The sequence below is a fragment of the Hypanus sabinus genome, chromosome 8 (genome assembly GCF_030144855.1).
Source record: "Hypanus sabinus isolate sHypSab1 chromosome 8, sHypSab1.hap1, whole genome shotgun sequence".
NCBI classification, from domain to species: Eukaryota; Metazoa; Chordata; class Chondrichthyes; order Myliobatiformes; family Dasyatidae; genus Hypanus; species Hypanus sabinus.
This window is the reverse complement of record NC_082713.1, coordinates 170,074,320-170,088,093: the sequence shown is the minus strand read 5'-3', so window position 1 is coordinate 170,088,093 and position 13,774 is coordinate 170,074,320. Positions and strand designations below refer to the sequence as shown.

Below are 13,774 nucleotides of genomic sequence, written 5' to 3'. Positions count from 1 at the left end.
AATAAATACATTACTAATAATAAATAATACTAAGAACTTGACTTGTCGAGTCTCTGGCTAGCCCCTTGATCCATGCCTTGTCAGAAATGGGTGGCACAGTAGTGTAATGGTTAGCACAACGCTTTACAGTACAGGCAAGCAGGGTTCAATTCCCGCCACTGCCTGTAACATGTTTCTATCTTCTCTCAGTGACCACGTGGGTTTCCTCTGGGTGCTCCGGTTTCCTCCCACAGTCCGAAGACCTACTGTTGGTAGGTTACACGACTGAATCTGCAGATGCTGGAAATAAATAAAAACACAAAATGCTGGCAGAACTCAATAGGCCAGACAGCATCTATGGGAGGAGGTAGTGACGACATTTCGAGCTGAAACCCTTCATCAGGAGTGAAGTAACATGGGATGGTAGAGCAGGGGGAATAAGAAGTGGGGGGAGGGATGAAGTAGAGAGCTGGAAAGTGATAGGCTGGAGGGAAATGGACTAGGGGAAGGTGGAGAATTATGGGAAATAAAAGAAAAAGAAAGGTAGGGCTGGGGGGAGATTATAGTGAGGAGGAAAAAAAGAGAGAAAGAGAACCAGAGTCTAAAATTATAGATAGGGATGGGGTAAGAGGTGGGGCCAGGGGTATCAATGGAGGTCTGTGAGTTGAATGTTCATGCCGGCAGGTAGGAGGCTACCTAGGCAGGAGATAAGGTATTGAAATTATTGAAATGGTAGGTTAATTGGTCATTATAAATGGTTCTGTGATTAGGCTAAGATTAAATCGGGAGATTGCTGGGTGGTGTGGCTGATAGGGCCAGCAGGGCCTATTCTGTGCTGAATCAAAATAAATAAATACAATAAATAAATCTTCTTTGTACACAAGTTTTGCGTACAGTTTCTCCTGTTTGAGAGTCTACAATGTCGAACTTGTTCTCCATCCCTTAACTGTAGTCTAGTTAGCTTCCATCATTCAGATGGTGAGTTATGTCCTCTTGTTGAACTGAAACTTTGTTTGGTGATGAATGCAGCCACACCTTTCCTCACCTGCTTTCTTCCCTATACACACTGAACAGGATGTGGTGTGAGTGTTCAGTTCCCATTCCTGCTATTGTTTAAACTTCTATTGTGACTCGAGTTCCATGTGGGTCGATCCTTGCGCATCAGCTTCACTCATTAACAATCATCCTTTTAACTCATATTCTGAAACCTTCCTTTAGATCACAGGAAGTTTGGTGGTTTTGTGGACAATGTAGAAAGTTGTCCTAGGTTACATTGTTAGGATGCAGAACTGGACTGAGAAGTGATGGATGGAGGTCAAATCAGAAAACTGTGAAGTGATCACTTTGGAACATCAAATTTAAAGGCAGAAGACAGTATTAATGGCAAGATTCTTACCAGTGTGGAGGTATAAAGGGATCTTGGGGTCCACATCTATGGATCCATCAAAACCTGGTTCTAAGGTGCAGTAACCTGTCTTTGCCGCTTCTCCAGGCAGCAGAAGTGGTTCTGCCGTGCATCTTAGCTAAGCCACATGTGGTTGTCAGAGACTATTTGAGTTGCACACTACGTTAATAGGTAATGGGAACTTATGCTCACTACTCCAAACCCCTGGCTACGACAACCTTAAGGAGCCAAGACGGAAGGCAATAGACTGTTGAATATTGCCGGATATGGGTTTAGGCTGAACAACCATGAACCTATTGAACAGCAGTGAGAGGTCTTCATAAGGTGGTTATTTTCTTGTGTGAGAGTCTAGAACAAGTGCCACTGAGAAAATTTAAGGGTTTCTATTTAAGACAGATTTTTTCTCTCTCTTCCAGGGGATCCTGAGAGATAGAGTCATACAGCAAGGAAACAAGCCCTTCAGCCCAACTCATCCATGCTGATCCACATTAGTCCTATTTGCCAGCGGCTGGCTCAGAATCATTTGTCCATGTCTTTCCAAAAGTGTTATTGTACTTGCCTGAACTATTTTGTCTGGCAGCTCATTCCACAGGGACATTTCCCTTTAGGAAAAAACGCTGGCCATCAAGTTCCTCTTAAATCATTCCCCTCTCACCCTAAACCCATGCCCTCTAGTTCTTTATTCCTCAGACCTGGGAAAAAGATGGTGTGCATTTACCCTACCAGTGACCTCACGATATTATACACCTCAACTTCAGTCTCTGCCTGCCAAGGAAACATACCCTGGTCTCTCTGTTACTCAGTCCCTTTAGTCCTGGCACTGGCCTTGTAAGTCTTTGGAAATGTCTTCTCCAAACAATGATGGAACCAGCTCCTGCCCTTCAGACTATTTTAAGTGAGTTTTAAACATGAAAGTGACCTGTTTTAATTTCCTTAGGGTTTCTGTTCCTGGCCTGTGTTTATTGAATTGCAAAATGTGTTAATTTTAAGGTGATTTGAGAAAAGTATTGGGAGGATATTATGGATAAAGTTTTTTTTACACAGAGTGGAGGGTGTGTGGAATGCCCTGCCAGAGGTGGTGGTAGAGGTAGGTACATTGGGGACATTTAAGAGACTCTTAGATAGGCACAAGGATGATAGAAAATGGAAGAGGGAAGGGTTAGATTGTCTTAGAGTAGTTTAAAAGGCCAGCACAATATTGTGGGCTGTAGAGTGTTTACTGTATCAGAATCAGGTTTATTATCACCAGCATGTGATGTGAAATTTGTTAACTTAGCAGCAGCAGTTCAATACAATACATAATCCAGAAGAAGAAAAAATAATAATAAATAAATGAGTAGATCTTATTCAGTATTCTTTATACAGTATATGTATATTGAATAGATTAAAATAGTTTAAAAATAGAAATACTACATATTAAAAAAAAGTGAGGTAGAATCCAAGAATTCAATGTCCATTTAGGAATCGGATTGCAGGGGGGAAGGATCTGTTCCTGAATCACTGAGTGTGTGCCTTTAGGCTTCTGTACCTCCTACCTGATGGTAACAGTGTCCTGAGTACTTTGTAGGCTAGTACCCAAGATGGAGCCACTAAACTTACAACCCTCTGCAGCTTCTTTCGGTCCTGTGCAGTAACCCCCCCTCCCCCCACCATACCAGACAGTGATGCAGCCTGTCAGAATATCCATGGTACAGCTATAGAAGTTTTTGAGTGTATTTGTTGGCATACCAAATCTCTTCAAACTCCTAATAAAGTACAGCCACTGCCTTGTCTTTTTTATGACTACATCAATATTTTGGGACCAGGTTAGATTCTCAGAGATCTTGACACCCAGGAACTTGAGGCTTGTACTGTAATCCTCTATGTTCTCAGGGCCTGTAACACAATGAAGGATCCCACCCACCCTACTCATGGACTGTTTGTCTCACTCCCATCAGGGAGGAGGCTACGGAGCACCCACACCAGGACCACCAGATGCAAAGTGGGGTGGTGGGGGGGGAGAGCAGTTACTTTCCCCAAGCAGTAAGGATGATCAACACCTCCACCCACTAACCCACCCTTCCACACCCCCAACCACCACTACTTTATCATTTCCTGACAGACACTCCTGAAGGAGCATCACTTTACAATCAATCTATGCACTTAAGCTATCTTATCGATTTATATTTATGGTGTTTTATTATTGTGTTTTTTGTGCTGCAGAATAACAATTATTTCATTCCCCTTTACACTTGTGTGCTGGAAATGACATTAAGCCGTCTTGAATCTTCTTTGGAAGTTGATTTTTTAAAATTTTAAAACAAGGTAAGCTGTACCTGCCAAATGCGGGCTTTGAACACAAGCCCCACTGATCAGGAAACAGCGCGTCACTGACAGACAGAAAGTTGGAAGGAGCCGGTCAGTGTGATAGTCTTGTGGAAAGGAAATTCCTTTGTCCCGATCAAGTTTACTTGTGAAAGTGCCCCTGCTTGGTGGGTGTACGGCGAAAACTCACCGCCCTGACGACAAGGAAGTAAAATCAGCAAAAAAAAATCCCTAAAGCTACTCGGTATTTAAGGGCTGTTCTGGTTTTTATTGTTTGTGTATTTTTCTCTCTCTCGACCTATAGATGTTTTCATATGGAGTTGCTGTCCGTACCATGACAGGCGGGGATCAAATGACAGCGTGACGTCTCGCCTTTTGCAGCGAAGTTGCTCTATTTAAAATGGCCCGAGCACAGCGTCCCAGAGTTTAGCCCAGGTAAGTCTCACCTGACCGAGGTTCGGGATTAACCCTCCCTCCAGTCCGCGTCAGCACCAGCACCAGCCCCAGACTATCCGGGTGACTGCTCGGCGCAATCAATCCAGCGGCGTAACTAATCACTTCAATGTTACATTTCTTAGGGCAAATCGTTATTGGATATTCAACATGGTAAGTCCGGAACTTTATTCATTTCTTCTCTTATATGGGCAAAATTACTTGCTTGGTATTAAAATGCAGTTGGAGTTTCGCGGTATGTTGTCTTTTGCACATTGCTTGTTAGTCTCTGTCAGTCTCGTATGGTTTTTCAGTGACTTTATTGTGTTTCTTTATATTTTTCCGCAAGAGAATAAATCTCAGGGTTGTATATGGTGACATATATGTACTTTGATATTGGGTAATGGAGGAGAATATTCCTTTCATCCACGGAGTTGCTGGAGACAATGTTGGGTAATTGATCAGTGGAATATATTTTAATGCATAGAGTTAAGACCAAAAGTCGTACAAGAAGAATTAGGCCATTCATCCCATCAGCTCTGCTCCACCATTCCATAATAGCTGATTTATTATCCACCCCCCTTAACCCCATTCTCCTGTCTTTCTCTATAATTTTTGATGCCGTTACTACTCAAGAACCTATCAACCTTTGTTTTAAATAAATGCAATGACCTGTCCTCCCCAGCTATCTGTGGCAATGAATTCCACAAATTCACAGTCCTCTGGCTAAAGAAATTCAGCTTCACCTGTTATTCTAAAGGCACATCCTTCTACTCTGAGGGTAAAATATCGGGTAACTTTTGATGGTTGCTGGAGGGTATTCTCTTTTTAAATTTTTTTGCAGAATTGCTGGATACAAAACAGTTACAGCCCACTCTTCAACGACGCCTTTGAAGTAATCCATCACCATCAGGCTCAACACTTCCGCCAGGACCCAGGTCTCCAATACCTGCCAAGTGAGTATTTCCCTCTGTACTTCTGCTGGGCTTCGGTGGCGTTGGACACCAGGTCAAATTTGTCCCAGTGGATAATCCTATTCCCTTCTGATTTAGGTCCTCCACACTCAGCATATAACCTCCAACAGCATCAGGAGATGGGTTCTGGACCTTACCACCCTTTTGATATCCAACCCCAGCACCTCCAGGACATGGTAAGGACATAGGGGATTGAGTATTTTATTGCCTGATTGGATTAGCTCTAGTGAAGGTTGGATGGTGAGAGAATGTTGAACACTACAGCATGGTGCAGGATCTACAACCCACAATATTGTCTTGATCTTTTAACCTACTTGAAGATCAGTTGAACCTTTCCCTCCCACATTGCCCTCCATGTTTCTACATTCCATGTGCCTGTGTAAGAGTGTCTTAAATATACCTGCACCTACTATCATTGTTTGGAGGGATTCCATGTACCCACCACTCCACTCTCTGTAAAAAATATTTGCCATTTCCAGCCAAGGGAAAAAGTCTCTGGCTGTCCACTCAATCTAAACCTCTTACCATCTTGTACACCTCTATCAAGTCACCTCTCATCCTTCTTTGCTCCAAACAGCAAAGCTCCAGCCTGTTCAGCCTATCCTTATAATTCATGCTCTCTAATCCAGGCAGCATCCTGGTAAAATCTCATCTGCACCCCCTCTAAAGCTTCCACATCTTCCTATAGTGAGGCAACAGTCCTGGACGCAACACTCCACAATCAGGTGAGGATCTAAACATTAGTTAAAGTAAATGTGGGTGCCGTGAAGGTCTGTGATCTTTAATGTAAACACTTCAACAGAAACAATGATCTAAGTGTGCTGCAAATTTGAAATAAAAGGCAGAACATCCTCAGTAGGTCAGATAGCACCCACGGAGAGTTGATGCTTCAGATTAATGTCATTTCATCTGGATTGGGGGGGGGGGGGAGAAAGTTAGGAGCTGAAATAAATCTTGAGATGCAGAGGAAAGGTGGGGAGAATCGGAATCAGATTTATTATCAATAATATATGTCATCAAATTTATTTTGCAGCTGCAGTACATACAAGGCAAACAAATTACAGTAAGATACAATAATAAATAATCATTGCATAAAGATATCAAAATAGGCAATGTAGCATTCACAGGTTCATGCACCACTTAGAAATCTGAAGATGGAGGGGAAGAAGTTGCTCCTGAAATGTAGAGTGTGGTTCTTCAGGCTCCTTTATCTCTTCCCTGCTGGTAGTATAGTATTGAGAAGGGGCATGTCCTGGGTGGTGAGGGTTTTTAATGAAAGATGCCACCTTTTTGAGGCATCTCCTTTTCAAGATGCCCTCAATGCTGTGGAAGAGAGTGCTCATAATGGAGCTGGCTGAGTTTACAGATTTCTACAGCTTTTTCCAATCCTGCACAGTGGCCCCTCCATACCAGACAGTGATGCAACCAGGGTACCTCATTCAGATTCAGATTCATTAATTTTTCACATGTACATCAAAACATACAGCAACATGTGTCATTTGCGGTAACAACCAATGGAAGCTAAGGAGGTGCTGGGGTCAGCCCATAAGTGTTGCCACATATTCTGGTGCCATCAACCCAAACAACAACAACAAAACAAACCCCCTTCTACCCTCACGCACACATAGATTGTCCTCCAACTCCAGGGCAGGCCACCTCTGGGCCTCCAATGGACTTCAGACCCATAGGTATTGGTATTGGACCTCTGGCTTCACCTTTGTAAGATTTCTCCTCATTCTCCTATTCTCCAGGGAATAAAATCCCAACCCATACAACCTTTCACTACAACTTAAATCCTGGCACCAGCCTTGTAAAATTTCTTTGTATTCTTTCAACCTCCTTGATACCTTTCCAGTAGGCGGGTGACCAGAACTGCACAGTTAGTAGCTGATGGTGTTGAACATGGCAAAGAATTTTGGTGTGGACACCAGAAGCAACTGTCTCACTAGTCAAGCTGTTAACTGTAGCTCATGTTACACATGTACAACAGAGGTAACTACTCAACAATTTAGAAAGTATCCAGCTCAGGAAAATCAGGATGAATCCAATTAGATCATGAGACATAGAAGCAAAATTAGGCCATTCACCCCATTCTATCATCACTGATTTGTTATCCCTCTCAACACCATTCCACTGCTTTCTCTCCGTAACCTTTGAGGCCCTTTTTTTGTTTTTTTACAATATTTTTATTCAGAAGTAAAAAAAACAAGATTTACAGAGCGCAACACATAGACACATCTCAACATAACTTATGTACATTCATATATTGTAATAAAATTGATCAAAATGTTATAGCATAACACATAAAGGTATACTACTCTGTAATCAAAAATTTAAAGATAGGTCATACATCATAAACTTTTTTATATAAAAAAGTCAACCCCCTACCAACTACCAAAGAAAAAAGCTGATGGATGATAATGGATAATTAGGAAAAAAAAACATATTCGCTTAAGGGAAGATAGAAATATACATAAAAGTCTGAGCACTGTTAAACTTTATAAATTGTAGAAGTAATTTAGGAAAGATCCCCAGATATCATAAAAAGATTGTTTCAAATTTAAGACTGAGCAGCGGATCTTCTCTAAATTTAAATAAGACATAATATCACGTAGCCATTGAAGATGTGTAGGAGGGGTAGACTCCTTCCATTTCAGCAAGGTTGCTCTCCTTGCTAAAACAGAGGTAAAAACTAAAACCTGTAGTTTAGGAGTATTTAAAGTTATATCTTCATTTGCAATAATACCAAACAAGGCAGTAAGGGGATTTGGGTCAAATTGGACCCCAAAAAGTTGTGAGAAGGTATGGAATACTTCCTGCCAGAACGTTTCAATTTTAGGGCAAAACCAAAACATACGAATTAAAGAGGAATCAGCAGAGTTGCATTTATTACAAAGTGGAGAAACGTTTGGATAAAAACTGAACAGCTTCTGTTTAGAAATGTAAGCTCTATGAACCACTTTAAATTGTAGAAGAGAATGACTTTGCTGCCCTTATTAATCAAAAACCTATCAACACCAGTTTTAAGTATACCCAATGATTTGGACTGCATAGCCAACTGTGGCAATGAGCTCCACAGATTCCCCACCCTTTGGCTAAAGAAATTCCTCATCTCTGTCCAAAAGGGACGCCCTTCTATCTTGAGGCCATGCCCTTTGGTCTTAGACTCTCCCACTATAGGAAACATCCTCTCCATGTGCACCCTATCTAGACTTTTCAATATTTGATAGATTTCAATGAGATTACCCCTCATTCTTCTAATTTCCAGTGAGTACAGGCCCAGAGTCATCAAATGCTTCTCATAAGTTAACCCTTTCATTCCCAGTATCATTCTCATGACTCTCCTCTGGACTCTCTCCCATGCTAGCATATCCTTTTTTAGATAAGGGGTTCAATACTTCCACAATATTCAAATATTGTCTGACCAACAACTTAGTCTCCTGCACTTGGTACCCCCAATTTGGCCTCTTACATCAGCAATGACAAGTGCAGACTAGACCATGACTTGTAAAACTGCTTACAATATTCCAATTCTTCTAGAGTGGGGGAGTCTAGGACCAGAGGGCACAGTCTCATGATAGAAGGATGTCCATTTAAAACAGAGATGAGGAGGAATTTCTTTAGCTAGAGGGTGGAGAATCTGTGGAACTCATTGCTACAGAAAGCCGTGGAGGCCAAGTCATTGGGTATACTTAAGGCAGAGGTTGGTAGGTTCTTGATTAGTCAGGGCATCAATGGTTATTCAGAGAAGGCAGGAGAATGGGGTTGAGAGGGTCATAAATCAGCAATGATGGAATGACGGAGCAGATTCAATGGGCTGAATGGCCTAATTCTACTCCTATGTCTTTTGTCTTAAATAGCTGGTAACCATGATATCTTATTTAAGGATGTCAACTGTGTTACCTGGTGGCAAGATGCCACAAATGCCAACCAGCGATGTGGGGCATTCCCTGCCTTGGTCAGGAGAATGCGGTTGAGAAGGATAATAAATCAGCTGTCATGGAATGGTGGAGTGGACAATGGGCTGAGTGGTCTGAATCTGCTCTTGTCTTATGCAATCTGACCAGTGCCCTACAAATCCTTACAAATTCAGATAATAAGCCATCACTGTACCCTTGATCAGTAGTAGTGATAGAAGGCATTGTTGAGAGTGTCTCCTTCACCTAGCCTCTTTTTGTGAGGAGTTTTCACCAATCATCATGTGATAATCCAAGTACTTCACACAAATACCACTGGATTGAGAGTCAAAGAAAACTTTCTCATTCAGTACATTAATTCAGTTCTTTGTGAATCTGCTTGCAACTTCTCCAACACCTGCACACTTCTACAGTCAAGGAAAAGGAGCCAAATGCCACTGCCTCTGAATTATCCTATGGAATTTCATTAGAGAATTGGGATCAGGTTTACCTTAACAAACTTCACCATATTCACCACAATGAAGTAGCCACTTTTCTTTAGGTGCACCAGTACACCTGCTCATTAATGCAAAGTAACGAATCATGTAGTAACAACTCAATGCAAACATGGTCAAGAGGTTCAGTTGTTATTAAGACCAAACATCAAAATGGAGAGGAAATGTGATCTGGGTGACTTCGACTGTGGAGTGATTGTTAGTGCCAGAGTATCTCAGAAACTGCTAATCTCCTCGTATTTTCACACAAAACAGTCTCCAGAGTTTACAGAGAATGGCGTGAGAAACAAACAAAAAAATCCAGTGAGAGGCAGTTCTGTGGGTAAAAACACCCTGTTAATGAGAGGGGACAGAGGAGAATGGCCAGAATTGTTCAAGCTGACAGGAAGGTAACAATAATTCAAATAACCACAGGTCACAAGAGTAGTGTGCAGAAGAACATCTCTGTATGTACATGTTGAGCCTTGAAGTGGATGGGCTCCAACAGCAGAAGATCACAAATATACACTCCATGGCCACTTAATAAAGTGTCGGTGATACCTAATAAATTGGCCACTGAGCATATGTCAGAGATAGACAGAACTCCATCCTTTTGAGGACATTTTCACATTCACCCAACCTAGAGATTCTAACTAAACCTCTACCTTTCCATCTCCAGGCGGATTTCAACATGGACAGCAACAAGTTAACATATGAGAATGGGATCCAGGTTCCAAACTATTACCCAGAGAGTCATATTCCAGACTTCTTCATGCCAAGGCAAGGGAAAGGTTTGTCTCCTTGTCTTAGCTCATTGTGGTTACTGGAGTAGTTTCTCCATGAGTTACTAATGAAAATAAAAAATAACTCCTTCTGCACAGAATTAGACTGACCCTGGGACAGCTAAGCTATGAAAAGGCAGCTCTACTCTCTCCAGGTGAAGGACCTTGACCCAAAATATAATGTATCCATTTCCTTCCAAAGGTGTTGACTGACCTACTGAGTTTATCCAGAAAAATGGGGAGACTCAAGGCATTCTGCAGATGCTGGAAATCTGCAGCAATACACAAAAGTTGCTGGAGGGAAATAGACAGTCAACATTTCTGTTCAATACCCTTCTGCTCCAGGTTCCAACACCTGTATTTCATGCATATCCTACAAAATGCATACTGTTATCCTGGTAATGAAGCTGGGACAATATTTTTTTCTGTAATATTGTACAGTAATCATAGAAACTTAGGAAACCTACAGCACAATACAGGCCCTTCAGCCCACAAAGCTGTGCTGAACATGTCCTTACCTTAGAAATTACCTAGGGTTACCCATAGCCCTCTATTTTTAAGCTCCGTGTACCTATCCCAGAGTTTCTTAAAAGATCCTATCATATCTGCCTCCACCACCGCCGCTGGCAGCCCATTTCACCATGGTGTTTGGGTGGCAGGGTGGAGATATATCCCTACCAAAGGAGGTGTGAGGTGCTCCTTCCTTCTGATAACCTGCTGGCCATTCTTGGCCAAGGTGTAACACCTGATTAACCCCCCCCCAAAAAAAAATCAGGGTCACATGAAGCCATGGGAGCACGTGGTGGATGGTCATTTGAGCAGCTGGAGCATATCACAAGTCCTGGATATGTGACCACTGATGCCAAGGAGACAATCTCTGAAGAGTATTGATAATGGCTGGGGTCACCTGTCTTCTAAGGGCACTGCCAGAGGAAGGCAATGGCAAACCCCTCCTGTAAGAAAATCTGCCAAGAACAAAACCGTGGTCATGGAAGGACCATAAACATTCACGTCATGTGACATGGCACACAATGATGATGAATCCTACTGTCATTGAGTTGTAGACCACGACAGCACAAAAACACTCCCTTCAGCCCAGCCTAGTGTCCAACTATTATTCTGCCTAGTCCTATTGTACCGCACCAGGACCACAGCCCACCATACCCCTCCCATCCATGTACCTATCCAAACTTCTCTTAAACGTTCCAATAGTGGGGGAGCCTCGGACCAGAGGACACAACCTCAAAATAGGGAAATATCCATTTTGAAGAGAGATGAGGATGATATTTTTAAAACAGAGGGTGGTGAATCTGTAGAATTCATTGCTGCAGATGGCTGTGGAAACCAAGTCATTGGATATGTTTAAAGTGGAGTTTGAGAGGTTCTTGATTAGTCAATATATCCAAGGTTATGGGAAGAAGGTGGGAGAATGAGTTTAAGAGGTTTAATAAATCAACCAGGATGGAATGGCAGAGCAGACTCAATGGAAAGAATTACCTAAATCTGCTCCTATATCTTATGGTCTAAATGTTGAAATTAAACCTTCACCTACCACTTCTTTTGGCAGCTTGTTCTTCACTCTCATTGAGTGAAGAAGTTTCTTCTCATGTTCCCTTCAAACAGTTTACCCTTCACCTCGAACTAAACCTGTCGCCAATGAACTAGAGTGAACTAATGAATGAAAGTTAATTTCAACAGAATAAATCAACTTTAGCATTTGAAGTCAGCTGTGAATTCTACTAGCTGTGCATCTGTTATTGCACTGGAACAATATATTTTTTCTGTAATATTGTATAGTAATCTTGCTTTAAGTATAATAAATTCATAGTGTACTATATCACGAAACATGCCCTTTTGCCCATCTAGTCTAGAGCCAAACTATTCTGCCTAGTCCTATCGACCCTCAACTGGACCGTAGCTCTCCATAACCTTCTCATCAATATACTTATCCAAACTTTTGTTAAATGTTGAAATTAAACTAACATCCGCCACTTCCGTTGACGGCTGGTCTCACACCCGCATCACCCTCAGAGTGAAGAAGCTTCCCCCTCCCCTTATGTTCCCCTTAAATATTTCACCTTTCACTCTTAAGCATGACCTCTAGTTCTACTCTCACTGGAAATAAAGAACTTCAGCATCTGAAACACGAAAAAATCTGCAGATGCTGGAAAGCCAAGCAATATACACAGAGTACTGGAGGAACTCAGCAGGCCAGGGCCGTCTCGGCCTTAAAACGTCGACTGTGCTCTTTTCCATAGATGCTACCTGGCCTACTGAGTTCCTCCGGCATTTCGGGTGTATTACTTCAGCTTCTGAAGCCACTTGTATCTTCTACTGAGTGCGCACTGTTCAGTAATCCCGGAGTTGTGTCTCCAAATCACCTGGCTTCTGAGCGGTTGTCCGTCCGGATGAGTGAGCACAGCGGCTTTAAGCACCTTGGAGAGCGCCTGGATGTCGTTCCGGGCGAGAGGGCGCAGTGCTAACTCCACTTGACTGTCTGTTCCTTCCGACTTGTTGCAGGCAGGAAAAGGCTTCGCCTCTACGAGTTCTTGAGTGAATCTCTGCGGGACGCCGAGATGTCTGACTGCATTCAGTGGGTGGACAAGAAAAGCGGCGTCTTCCAGTTCATTTCCAAGAACAAGGAGAAGGTGGCAGAGATGTGGGGCCGGAGGAAGGGCAATCGCAAGACCATGACCTATCAGAAAATGGCCCGCGCCCTCAGGAACTACAGCCGCACCGGGGAGATCGTCAAAGTCCGCAGAAAGCTCACCTATCGCTTCGATGCGCAGGTGCTACAGAGGCTGGGAGGGGTGCCGAACTCCCCCTATCCCCACACCGATCACTCGCACTACAGCTGTGACCACTGGCACTTCAATTACAGCTATAACGAATTGTTACAGGACAGCACCACGTGAGCTGGCCGCGCCTCTCCCGTGCTTATAAACAGAAGAATTCCATAAATTAACACAACATTTAAATAAAAAGACTATGTTTCGAATTTTATAATATATATTAACCTATTTTAATGAGTGTGTACAATTCTGTGTGTGCGTCTTTCTATGTTTGTCTCTCTCTCTCTGTCTCAGACTGTATATATGGATGGTGCGCGCGCGTGTGTGTGTGTGTGTGTGTGTGTGACTTAAACTGATTTTGAAAAAAATTCTGTATCTTCTGCCTGAAATCTTGACTGTTTCTATCTCCACAGATGCAGCCTGACATGCTGAGTGTTTTTGATATTTCCTATTTCTCTGCCAATAAAAAAATTTCCTATTTTATACAATCGGTATTGTGACTCATGTTAAATGTCTTAAAGCACGGATTCGTGTTGTGTACAGTTTTGGTTACCCTGTCATAGGAAATACTTTAATTTTTTTAAGTTGGGAAGTTTGCAGTAAAGATTTACAATGAGTTTGCTGGGTTTTGAGGGCTTGAGTTATAGGGAAAGGTTGTGCAGGCTGGGACTTTATCCTTGAAGAGTAGAAGACTTTGAGGGATGGTCTTATAAGAT

The 13,774-nt window shown here is 42.4% G+C and overlaps 1 protein-coding gene across 2 annotated transcripts; it reads left to right on the top strand.

Annotated features, from left to right (window-relative positions):
* Window positions 1-3,780: 3,780 nt before the first annotated feature.
* On the top strand, window positions 3,781-13,479 carry spic (Spi-C transcription factor (Spi-1/PU.1 related)). 2 transcript variants are annotated; one of them, XM_059978541.1, is made up of 7 exons: window positions 3,781-3,896; window positions 3,993-4,123; window positions 4,267-4,294; window positions 4,965-5,076; window positions 5,173-5,270; window positions 10,164-10,275; window positions 12,787-13,479. In XM_059978541.1, exons 3-7 carry the CDS (start codon window positions 4,292-4,294, stop codon window positions 13,179-13,181), a joined length of 720 nt encoding a protein of 239 aa, XP_059834524.1. In that variant the 5' UTR covers window positions 3,781-3,896; window positions 3,993-4,123; window positions 4,267-4,291; the 3' UTR covers window positions 13,182-13,479. The 2 variants fall into 2 exon arrangements, with proteins under 2 accessions (XP_059834524.1, XP_059834525.1); XM_059978542.1 differs by lacking the exons at window positions 3,781-3,896; window positions 3,993-4,123 and having other exon boundaries at window positions 4,220-4,294.
* Window positions 13,480-13,774: the final 295 nt, after the last annotated feature.

What these genes read in the sequence shown, in the direction of transcription:
- spic (XM_059978541.1), top strand. An exon ending in AGGTCTCCAATACCTGCCAA is followed by an intron (nt 5,077 to 5,172) that starts GTGAGTATTTCC and finishes CTTCTGATTTAG; the next exon opens with GTCCTCCACACTCAGCATAT. An exon ending in CCCAGCACCTCCAGGACATG is followed by an intron (nt 5,271 to 10,163) that starts GTAAGGACATAG and finishes TTCCATCTCCAG; the next exon opens with GCGGATTTCAACATGGACAG.